This window comes from Ranitomeya variabilis, chromosome 4, assembly GCF_051348905.1.
Source record: "Ranitomeya variabilis isolate aRanVar5 chromosome 4, aRanVar5.hap1, whole genome shotgun sequence".
Taxonomy (NCBI): Eukaryota; Metazoa; Chordata; class Amphibia; order Anura; family Dendrobatidae; genus Ranitomeya; species Ranitomeya variabilis.
In genome coordinates, this window is record NC_135235.1 from 713,913,463 (window position 1) to 713,925,760 (window position 12,298).

General features: G+C 51.5%; 1 protein-coding gene and 1 long non-coding RNA gene across 2 annotated transcripts in view; one reads left to right on the forward strand and one right to left on the reverse strand.

Moving 5' to 3' along the window:
• The window catches only part of LOC143766564 (uncharacterized), a 55,814-nt gene extending 51,583 nt beyond the window's left edge, over positions 1–4,231 (reverse strand). Inside the window, exon 1 of the mRNA XM_077254343.1 lies at positions 4,160–4,231. Coding sequence (XP_077110458.1) covers positions 4,160–4,213 — 54 coding nt within the window. The 5' untranslated portion in view covers positions 4,214–4,231. The remainder of the gene's footprint in view (positions 1–4,159) is intronic.
• Positions 3,390–12,298, forward strand: part of LOC143766565 (uncharacterized) — a 73,940-nt gene continuing 65,031 nt past the window's right edge. The window contains exon 1 of the long non-coding RNA XR_013213598.1: positions 3,390–3,507. This is a non-coding gene — a long non-coding RNA (uncharacterized LOC143766565). The remainder of the gene's footprint in view (positions 3,508–12,298) is intronic.

The following is a 12,298-nucleotide window of genomic DNA, read 5'->3' on the forward strand; positions in this document are numbered from 1 at the left end:
TTTTTATTTTTTTTTAATAAGTTTATATCACCAAATAAAAAACTTAAATGAGTATTGTAGATGTGATCGTGCTATGGCACAGTAGTTGCCACTGGCACCTACCTGCTGAATGTGAGATTATTTTTCTTCAAAAGACATTATATTCAGTGTGTAAAATAGGGGGCAGGTCAGTGAGGGATCAGGGATCAGGTACAGGGACCTTACAACTAAGTAGCAGAAAACACACTGATTACTCAAGTTGCTAAGGTACCTCCCAATAATGGAGGGTGCCTTAAATATCAAAAGTCTCTGTCATGGAACATGAAGGAAGGGCTAAGTGCAACATAAAGGGATAAGGGAAAGGGAACCAAAAGGTAGGTAAGAAGGGGAGTGAAGACCCCTAGACAGATCTAACGTCACCCTGTCTGCCCTATTGTCTCTACATAGGTTCCGCACCTATCGCCGAGCAGGATACCTAATCGTTGCCTGATCCTGGCGATAAGTCCTTCAACGGAATGGACAGGATAGCGCTAGTCACTCCCCACTACTGCTAAAGACAGCTAGGATACACAAAACAAGGGGAAACTTAGCTTGAGTAGACGCAGAGAGAAACATCGTCGTCCTTCAAACTCCAAAGAGGACGCTAGGTGACTGCTGCAGCTCCAGGCCTCAACAGGGACGTGCAAATAGAAAATATCACCCGCACTTGGAAGCAGCAAGTATATCACACTCAGGTCCAGGTGTGGCCACTAACACCGGGGAGGTGGCCACTAGTCTGCTAAGCAAACTACTGAGATCTTCTGCAGTGGATGCAGTGTAACGGTCTGCGGCCTCTGACACATCCGGCTATTGGCTGGGGATGTTTGCAGAAGTGCAGGTGCTGCCCCTGTGATAGGCCGGAGCGCGCCCGGAGCACACTGCCAGGAGACCTGCGCCACACAACCGACAAGAAGTCATCTCCGCGTCCATCCTGACAATGGAGAAGATTGTTTCACTGCGAACAATGCAGAGGAAAGAGCGGCTCCACCACCTAACAACAGAACTATAGATGGAGGCGCACGGCTCAGTCAGCACTAGGACTGCCCGGAATCCAGCGCTCTGGAAACTCCCGTCTGTAATATCACTGAGGGATCAGGGGAGAGAAAGTATCACAGACTTGGAAGGTAATTGGGGTTAATGTAGCGTGGGGCACAAGAAAGTGACCGAGGCCCGAGATCCGCACCTCCAGAGATCTGCAGGATCCAGTCACTTATGGGGGAATTGTACTTACTGCAGGAGACTTCTGCCAAACGTTACCTGATCTTAAAGGGCAACTCCAGCAGACGAGCTGAATGGCTGCACTGTGCGCACAGGACCTGTGATGAGGTCACAGGAGGGGAGGAGTCAGGGGGTCACATGATCGGGGCCTCAGTGTATGCAGGACTCTGCTGTGCTGGTTGTCATGGTGCTGGATGAGGGGAAGTTTATGTGTGGGGTCAGGAGGGGTTTACAGTGTGGATGTAGCAGAGCCGTGTGTGTACGGAGCGGAGCTGCGTGTGCATGGAGCGGAGCCGTGTGTACGAGGTGTACGGAGCGGAGCCGTGTGTGTGAGGTGTACGGAGCAGAGCCGTGTGTGTGAGGTGTACGGAGCAGAGCCGTGTGTGTGAGGTGTACGGAGCGGAGCCGTGTGTGTGAGGTGTACGGAGCGGAGCCGTGTGTGTGAGGTGGACGGAGCGGAGCCGTGTGTGTGAGGTGTACGGAGCAGAGCCGTGTGTGTGAGGTGTACGGAGCAGAGCCGTGTGTGTGAGGTGTGCGGAGCCGTGTGTGAGGTGGACGGAGCGGAGCCGTGTGTGTGAGGTGGACGGAGCGGAGCCGTGTGTGTGAGGTGGACGGAGCGGAGCCGTGTGTGTGAGGTGGACGGAGCGGAGCCGTGTGTGTGAGGTGGACGGAGCGGAGCCGTGTGTGTGAGGTGGACGGAGCGGAGCCGTGTGTGTGAGGTGGACGGAGCGGAGCCGTGTGTGTGAGGTGGACGGAGCGGAGCCGTGTGTGTGAGGTGGACGGAGCGGAGCCGTGTGTGTGAGGTGGACGGAGCGGAGCCGTGTGTGTGAGGTGGACGGAGCGGAGCCGTGTGTGTGAGGTGGACGGAGCGGAGCCGTGTGTGTGAGGTGGACGGAGCGGAGCCGTGTGTGTGAGGTGGACGGAGCGGAGCCGTGTGTGTGAGGTGGACGGAGCGGAGCCGTGTGTGTGAGGTGGACGGAGCGGAGCCGTGTGTGTGAGGTGGACGGAGCGGAGCCGTGTGTGTGAGGTGGACGGAGCGGAGCCGTGTGTGTGAGGTGGACGGAGCGGAGCCGTGTGTGTGAGGTGTACGGAGCAGAGCCGTGTGTGTGAGGTGTGCGGAGCCGTGTGTGTGGTGGACGGAGCGGAGCCGTGTGTGTGAGGTGGACGGAGCGGAGCCGTGTGTGTGAGGTGGACGGAGCGGAGCCGTGTGTGTGAGGTGGACGGAGCGGAGCCGTGTGTGTGAGGTGGACGGAGCGGAGCCGTGTGTGTGAGGTGGACGGAGCGGAGCCGTGTGTTTGAGGTGGACGGAGCGGAGCCGTGTGTGTGAGGTGGACGGAGCGGAGCCGTGTGTGTGAGGTGGACGGAGCGGAGCCGTGTGTGTGAGGTGGACGGAGCGGAGCCGTGTGTGTGAGGTGGACGGAGCGGAGCCGTGTGTGTGAGGTGGACGGAGCGGAGCCGTGTGTGTGAGGTGGACGGAGCGGAGCCGTGTGTGTGAGGTGGACGGAGCGGAGCCGTGTGTGTGAGGTGGACGGAGCGGAGCCGTGTGTGTGAGGTGGACGGAGCGGAGCCGTGTGTGTGAGGTGGACGGAGCGGAGCCGTGTGTGTGAGGTGGACGGAGCGGAGCCGTGTGTGTGAGGTGGACGGAGCGGAGCCGTGTGTGTGAGGTGGACGGAGCGGAGCCGTGTGTGTGAGGTGGACGGAGCGGAGCCGTGTGTGTGAGGTGGACGGAGCGGAGCCGTGTGTGTGAGGTGGACGGAGCGGAGCCGTGTGTGTGAGGTGGACGGAGCGGAGCCGTGTGTGTGAGGTGGACGGAGCGGAGCCGTGTGTGTGAGGTGGACGGAGCGGAGCCGTGTGTGTGAGGTGGACGGAGCGGAGCCGTGTGTGTGAGGTGGACGGAGCGGAGCCGTGTGTGTGAGGTGGACGGAGCGGAGCCGTGTGTGTGAGGTGGACGGAGCGGAGCCGTGTGTGTGAGGTGGACGGAGCGGAGCCGTGTGTGTGAGGTGGACGGAGCGGAGCCGTGTGTGTGAGGTGGACGGAGCGGAGCCGTGTGTGTGAGGTGGACGGAGCGGAGCCGTGTGTGTGAGGTGGACGGAGCGGAGCCGTGTGTGTGAGGTGGACGGAGCGGAGCCGTGTGTATGTGAGGTGTACGGAGAGGACAGTATATAACACGTGAACATGGTGACGTTTCAGTGTAATGACCTTTCTCAGACACTCGCTGGATGGGGGCGCTGTGGGCAGGAATATCTTATAGGACGCTGCACAATTTATAAGGTAATTTCTGGAGAATGAGGCAGGAGATCTCGCTGCTGCGGAGGGAAGAATCACTGTTTGGTTTTTGGATTTTACATTTGCCTGGAATAATGTGCAGCTGCCAGAACAGCGACCCCCAAAGTGACCCCATTACAGATCCACAGTCCTCAGCGAATCCATCTGGGTGTGAGGGGCATTTTCTTCCCACCATTACGTCATAGATCTTTATATTTCTGGGTCATGGAAAAATTATTTTTTTCCACTAAAATGTTTTAGATCTAAATTTTTCAATTTCACAGAATAAAATGGAGCCACAATTTATACGGAAATTTCTCCCAAACCTGAGGCCAGAAATGGCTGCACACGGCCGGGCTCCAATGGGGAGAGTCACTGTTTTGCTTTTGGAGCAGTAATTTGGCAGTCCTCACTTGTGGGGGCCAATTACAAAGCCCCCGAGGTGTGTGAAGACATACAACCCCCTAAAGTGACCCCATTTCGGACGCTGTACCCACCAGGGAAGTCATCTCAGGGTGTAATGGGCATTTTTATCCCACCGGTGTCACTGATTTCTTTACCAGTTGGCTGTGAAGATAATATTACATTTGTTCTGAGGCGCAGCTCAGGGGGAAACATCTGAGTGGGCTCCTACCCAGGTGTCACGGTGGTACCTCACCTGCCCTCTCAGCGCCTCCCTACTCACTATGGTCACCACACGGCTTCTCAGCATGTTGCTTCCATTCGGCCTTATGGCAGGATTGGCCGGTCTCTACAGGAATATAACCCTGCTGTGTCCTTCAGAGATTAGGTTCCCCAGCCTATCCCCTGCCGGCAGGTCCTATATTAGGCAGCTCCACCCACCGCTCTGCTGACTGTTAGTTCCTAGGCAGTTCATTCTGCTTGTGTCCAGTTGGGGGTTCCTGTTGTTCCTCACACTTGTGTCTCTGACCCCTGATCAGCTGCTCCAGTCCTGGGGACTACCCTGGAGTAGTACCTGGTGTCTACCTGCTGTCCAGCCTGTCCTCTCCACCAGTAGCTGTAGTGAAGACCTGGTGGACACCTAGTTACACCCCTCCAGGGTAAGCCTGGCCCGTAGTGCAGGGGGTCCACATCCACCAGTGTTGCACCAAGTAATTGTGCACATGTCCCAAATTTTGAAGCACAGAGCAGCAAATTTTGTCCACACTCCAATCCACGCACATTTACCACTTCTTTCTGCCCTGACAGGAGGAGTTGTCAGAGGGGCGCTGGTAATGAGGGAAGTTCAGCAGACCCCTGAGACTGCAGGGCGTAGACCCAAATTCTGGACTGTCCGGTATATCCGGGACAGTTGGGACCAGAGACGAGCAGGAGGTGGATTCAGGGGTCTCTGGTCCCGCACGTGGGACCTGGGGATTATTGATTGTTCCTTCATTCACAGTCGGAGCCTCCAGAACTTTCTCATCTTTATGTAGCGTCACTATACGACATCCGGCTTTGTTGTGTCTGTACGGCCGTGTTCACACGGTGCAGAAAATAGGTATTAAGCTTACCGTTAATTATGTTTCCAGGAGTCCATCCTGACAGCACTATGGAGGACGTCCTCCTCCCCCTTGCTGGGACAGGAAACACACGAGAGTTCAAAAGGTCCAGTCCCACCCCCATTCCTCAGTGTTGTAACAAGAACCGCCTCAAGGGAGATGCAAAAAAATAATATTTAATGGTAAAGAACATAACACCATATATCAGGAACATATTACATCATATGTTTAGGAAATGCTACAGACATGTCAGGTTCATATTACAAAGGCATAGCTATATTAACAGGGAGGGAATTACCCGTGCTGTCAGGATGGACTCCTGGAAACATAATTAACGGTAAGCTTAATACCTATTTTCCAGGACGTCATCCTGACAGCACTATGGAGAGTACCAAAGCACCTCCTCAGGGTGGGATTACCGCTTGGAGAACTTTTCTCCCGAATGCACTATGCTGACCGGACAAAACATCAAGTTTATAATGTTTGCAGAAGGTATTCACACTAGCCCATGTAGCGGCCTTACAAATCTGCTCTAGAGAGGCGCCTGCCCTCTCAGCCCAAGACGTAGCCATCCCTCTAGTAGAGTGTGCATGAAGACCTTTTGGAGGAGAGATGCCCTCCGACTGATAGGCCTCAGAGATCACAGACGTGATCCATCGAGCAATGGAGGCCTTAGAGGCCTTCTTTCCCTTATTTTTACCCCCAAACAAAATAAACAGGTTTGGATCGATTCGCCATGGGTTGGTGGCTGATAGGTAGTCGATGACCGCCTGTCTGACATCTAAGGAATGCAGAGCTTCCTCTTTAGAATTGGAAGGGTTACAACAAAAGGATGGTAACACTATCTCTTGATTCCTATTTTTTAGAGTTCCTACTTTTGGAACGAACGAGGGATCTAGTTTGAGAACCACACAATCATCTCTAATCTGGAGGTACGGATCCCGTGTGCACAAGGCTTGGATTTCCCCCACCCTCTTAGCCGTGATGATCGCCACTAAGAATGCCGTTTTACGTGTCAGGGCTGAAATGGACATGTTATCTGCCGAGGCGTAATTATTTTTGCAGAGGAAATTCAGGACAAGGTTAAGATCCCAAGGAGGAGATAACTGTCTAATGGTGGGGCGCAATCTTTGGGTGGCTCTGATAAACCTAACTATCCAGGGATGTGTTGCTAGGGGATAGTCTAGAAAGGAGCTTAGTGCGGAGATCTGCACCTTTAAGGTGCTTGGCCTAAGCCCTTTATCGAACCCAGACTGTAGAAAATCCAGAATTCTGGGTAAGTCGGGAGTGCCCGCCGCAGCCTCGGACCTGCCACCCTCCAGACAGAAACGTCTCCAGATCTTCAAATAGATTGCTGACGTGACCGGCTTCCTACTAGCCTTGATAGTGGATATGACCTGGTCAGACAGGCCTCTTGCCCTCAGGATGTTCCTTTCAGGATCCAGGCTGAGAGGTGTAGCTTCTCTGGATCCGGATGGTACACTGGGCCCTGGTGGATTACATCTGGTCTGTGAGGCAGTTCTACTGGACTCTCTATCGCCAGGTCTACCAGAAGAGAGAACCAACTCCTTTTTGGCCAGTAGGGAACTACCAAAATCACTCGAGCCTGTTCTTCTTTGATCTTCCTGAGAACAGCCGGGATTAGTGCTAGAGGAGGGAAAGCATATGAGAGGGGCTCTGTCCAACTCTGACTTAGACCATCTATTCCTTCCGGCAGATCCCGAGGGTTCAGAGAGAAGAACCTTGAGACCTTCGAGTTTCTCCTGTTCGCGAAAAGGTCTATACTGGGAGTGCCCCAACGCCGGCACAGTTCCTGGAAGATGTCCTGGTTGAGCTCCCACTCTGTTGCGAACACTCTTCTCCTGCTCAAGTAATCCGCTATGACGTTCTGGGAGCCCTCCAAGTGGATTGCAGAGATGGAGAGGATCGATTTTTCTGCCCAACGAAATATTCTCCCCGCCAGCTCCTGGAGAAGATGGTGCCTTGGACCTCCTTGGTGTTTTAGGAAGGAAACAGCTGTCACGTTGTCGGACAATATCCTTACATGACGATTCTCCAGCATGCGCCGATTCCTTCTTAGGGCTTCCCAGACAGCATACAGCTCTCGGAAGTTGGACGAGTTGCCGGCTACATCTGGAGGCCATTGTCCCTGGAGAATCCTTCCTTCTAGGTGAGCTCCCCAGCCCCAGGCGCTGGCATCTGTGGTAACTACCACGTGAGGGTCGGTAGTCCATAGTACCCCGATTCTTAGATTCTTTGGGTCTGTCCACCAAAGGAGCGAACTTCGTACTGGGCCTGGAAGATATAAAATACTTTCCAGAGAAGATTGACGACGGTCCCACTTGGAGAGGATTAAGCTCTGCAGTGGTCTTGAATGGAACTGTGCCCATCTTACGCATGGTATGCATGCCGTCATTAGGCCTAGCACTCTCATGGCCATTCTTATTGAGACTCTGCGTTCTAGTAGGAATCTGACATGGACTTGTATTGACTCCAGCTTGGCTTCGGGTAGAAGGGATATTCTGTTTGTAGAATCCAGACAGACACCCAGGAAGATCTTTTTGTGTTCCGGAATCAGATCTGATTTCTGCCAGTTGATGATCCATCCCAAGTGTTCCATTACAGCGATGGTCCGGTTCCTGTGATCCGTTAGGACCTCTGGTGTTCGTGCTATCAGCAGAAAGTCGTCGAGGTAAGGGACTATTGTAATCCCCTGGTTTCTTAGGAAAGCCACTATCTCTGAGACCAGCTTTGTAAACACGCGAGGTGCTGAGGCAAGTCCAAACGGAAGGCATTGAAACTGGTAGTGGCAGGTCCCGGACGGCAGAACTACCGCGAACCTCAGAAACCTCTGAGATAGACGGTGGACAGGGACCTGGTAATAGGCACTCTTCAAATCGAGAGTGCACATCACCGCGCTCCGATCTATGAGGAGGATTGCAGAGCGGATGGACTCCATGCGAAACCTCTTGTACCTGACCCAGGCATTCAGAGGCTTCAGGTTTACTATTGTACGTGAGTCGCCGGACGGTTTTGTAATGGAGAACAGGGAGGAGTAATGACCCTGGCCTACCTCTAGCGGAGGTACTGGAATTATGACCTTTGAGGCAAGCATGTCCCTCAGGTCTTTTAACATGGGAGAGTCTTGCATAACCACCGTAGGTACGATGTACCTGTCTGGCGGAGGCGAGTAAAACTCTATGCTGTAGCCCTCTGAGATAGTACGAAGGACCCATTGATTTTGCGTGACTCTGCTCCAGTTTACCGCGAAATGGCGCAGCCTCCCCCCTATAAGAGTGGCGTCATTGTGGTTTAGTTTTAGAGGAGGGGCTGAAGAAGAAACTCCTGTTCTTACTACTCTGGCCACGGGAACCCCTGTTAAACCCTCTATTGGACCTTCCCCCTCTGAAGTCGGACCCTCTGAAGTCAGACTGTCGTCTAAAGGGAAATCCCCTCCGAAAGGACTGAGACCTCTTAGGCTTGTCCTCTGGGAACCCTTTTTTCTTGTCTGAGGCCGACTCTAAGATGGTATCGAGGGAAGGACCGAAAACTCTTGCACCTGAGAAAGGGATTGAACATAATTTTGTTTTGGACGCATTATCGCCCGACTAAGACCTTAACCAGACCGCTCTTCTAGCCGCATTAGACAATGACACATTTCTGGCTGAAAATCTGACTGACTCAGCCGTCATGTCAGATAGAAAGGCTGTGGCGGACTTCATTATAGGGAGAGAGTTTAAGATCTCTGACCTTGGGGTCTTACTAGAGAGATGCTCCTCTAATTGACCCATCCAGAGGTGCATAGACCGGGCTACCGAGGTAGCTGCAATATTGGTTTTAATTAGAGCCGCGGAAGACTCCCAGGCTCTTTTTAGCAATATGTCCGCCTTACGATCCATTGGATCGCGCAAGGTTGACGAGTCCTCGAACGGAATAGCAGTCTTTTTGGCGACCTTCGCCACCGGGACATCCACCTTGGGTATCTCGTCCCAAAGCTTAACATCCTCAGGCTCAAAGGGTAGACGCGACTTAAAGTCTTTAGACAGTGTCAGCCGACGTTCCGCCTCTTTCCACTCTTCGAGCACCATGGCCTTGATATGCTCACTGACCGGGAAGACTGTCTGCCGACGTGACATAAGTCCCCCGAACATCAGGTCCTGCCTGGTTTGCGGCTTAGATGTTTCCTCTACTTGCATGGTGCATCGCACCGCCTGCACCAGCTCATTTGTGTCCTCCGCCTGGAAAAGGTACTTCCTCTGGCGGTCCTGGCTTCTAGAAGGAAGCTCGCCCTCTTCCTCGGAGACAAGGTCCTCAGAATCGGATCTGTCCTCAGAAGTATATTCCAACTCCCGCCTGGCCCTTTTGCGACTGGGCATAGGACTGGATTTTTCGACCATGGTAGCTAGGGAAGCCTGGACCTCTTCTCTGATTAGGGACCTCATCTCAGATAATAGGGTGGGCTGCTCCTCTCTCATAACCTTGGATGTGCAGTCTGCACATAAGGTTTTGCCATGGGTGTCCGGGAGTTTAACATTACATAGTGGACATCTGCTGGACTTCCCGGAGGCTTTTCCAGATCTTTTAACTTGACCAGGGGGGACGGCTGGAGTTCCCTTATCCTAAACGATATAAGATAGGGAAGGTGACAGGGTGGCTTTATTACTGGGTGTCAGGGGAGTTTGCGCTCTGCGCACTTACCCCATCCTCAGGTGTCATGCTCTCCATAGTATCCAGAGTGTGACCGCTGCAGCGCCTCTCAAACGCTACAATACCTGGGATCCACGCTGGAGCGCACACCTTCCCTGTACATCAGCGTTACCGGAAGTCGCAGTAACGGATGCCACAAACCGGAAGTGACGCGGTCCCCGGAACTTCCGCCGGAAGAGTCAGAGCCCGGCGTTCACGCTGCTGAGTGCTACTGACCTCGGGAACCGCGTCCGCAGCCGAGAGCCCCCCCACGGGAGGAGCGGCTGCTGGTCTTTGGAGCAGAGGGACCCCCCTCTGGAGGGTTTCTGCCCTGAGCGTCTTGACAGGGGGAAGGATCTGGCAAGCCGCACGATCCCCCTGAGCTCCGGTAAGCTGCGCAGCTTCTCTCATGTGTCCCTTGCAGGGACAGGAAAAACACTGAGGAATGGGGGTGGGACTGGACCTTTTGAACTCTCGTGTGTTTCCTGTCCCAGCAAGGGGGAGGAGGACGTCCTCCATAGTGCTGTCAGGATGACGTCCTGGAAATACTGTGTTTTTTGTTTTCTGCAGGATTCGCACTAAACTCCTAACATTTGATGCGTTTTTGGTGCAGATGTGAAGCCGCGGTTTTAATGCTTTTTATAGTACAGAAAAGCTTTGATTCTACAATTAATAAAGTTTCTGCAGTTTTTTTACCTGCGTTTTTATTAGGCTCCACATAGAAGACGTGAAAAAAAAGCCCCAAAACCGCACAGATCAGCCGCGTCCTTGGGGAACAGCAGGCGCCTTCTTTGTGAAAGGAGTTTTTATTAAGGATTTTTTACATAAATTGGGTAAAGAAAAAGGAGGAGACGGATTATAAATACCCAGTAATATCGACACCAACAGGAACCAAATAACAGCAAAAAAGGGGAAATATAAAGGGATGAAAGATAGAGGCAAAATACAGGGGGGAAAGGGTTAAGGATGAGAAGGGGGAGGGAAATATGGTTTATTAAGAAGAAAAAAAATGTATGAAGAGAAAAAACGCCGTTACATTTATAAGCGCAGAATCAAAGCTTTTCTGTACTATTAATAAAGTGTTAAACGCGGCTTCATATCTGCCCAAAAACGCATCAAATATGGGAGAAAACGCATAAAAGATACGCAGCAAATACACAATAATCAGAGAAGATTGTCACTGCGTCACCTGGTGCGGACTCCTGCAGAAAAAAGAACATGTGAACACGGCCTCAGCATTAGTTTATTACATTATTTTATAGGTTTAATAGAGATAAATATCAAGTACGCCGTTTTTCCCCATAATTTACAGATTCCTGTAAATAATCTGATCGCTGCGTTGTGCGGGTCATTATGATTATATTGACACAAACATGTCCGTGTTATTTACTGATTTGTGATGCTTATTATTTAACCACTTAACCCCCGGAGCTTTTTTCGTTTTTCGCTCCCCTCATTCCCAGAGCCATAACTTTTTTATTTTTCCATCAATTTGGCCATGTGAGGGCTTATTTTTTTGTGGGACGAGTTGTACTTTTGAACGACATCATTGGTTTTACCATGTCGTGTACTAGAAAATGGGAAAAAAATTCCAAGTGCGATGAAATTGCAAAAAAAGTGCAGTACCACACTTGTCTTTTGTTTGGCTTTTTTGCTAGGTTCACTAAATACTAAAACTGACCTGATATTATGATTCTCCAGGACATTACGAGTTCGTAGACACCAAACATGTCTAGGTTATTTTTATCTAAGTGGTGAAAAAAGTTTCCCAAATTTGCTAAAAAAAAACTAATTGCACAATTTTCCGATACCTGTAGCGTCTCCATTTTTCGTGATCTGGGGTTGGGTGAGGGCTCAGTTTTTGCGTGCCGAGCTGGCGTTTTTAATGATACCACTTTTGTGCTGATACGTTCTTTTGATCGCTCGTTATTACATTTTAATGCAATGTTGCGGCGACCAAAAAAACTTAATTTTGGCGTTTTGATTTTTTTCTCGTTACGCCATTTAGCGATCAGGTTAATCCTTTTTATTTATTGATAGATCAGGTGATTCTGAACGCGGCCATACCAAATATGTGTAGGTTTGATTTTTTTTTATTGTTTTATTTTGATTGGGGCGAAAGGGGGGTGATTTGAACTTTTATATTTTTTTATATTTTTAAACACATTTTTTGTTTTGGCATGCTTCACTAGAGGCATGCACTACATGATCGCCTCTGCTACATAGAGGTGAAGCACAGATCACCTCTACAGTATGTAGCAGAAATGCAGCATTGCTATGAGCGCTGACCACAGGGTGGCGCTCACAGCAATCTGCCATCAACAACCATAGAGGTCTCAAGGAGACCTCAGGTTGTTATGGCAATGCACCGATGACCCCCGATCATGTGACGGGGGTTAGCGGTGCGAGCGCTTCCGGCCGCGCGGCCGGCGGCGCTTATTAAATGCCGCTGTCAAAGTTTGACAGCGGCATTTAACTAGTTAATGGGTGCGGGCGGATTGCGATTCCGTTCACGTCAATTGCGGACACATGTCTGCTGTTGAAAGCTCCGGCGGTGAGCCCACCTCAAAGAGGGGGGAGTCTGCCAGCTGACGGACTATCCCGTCAGC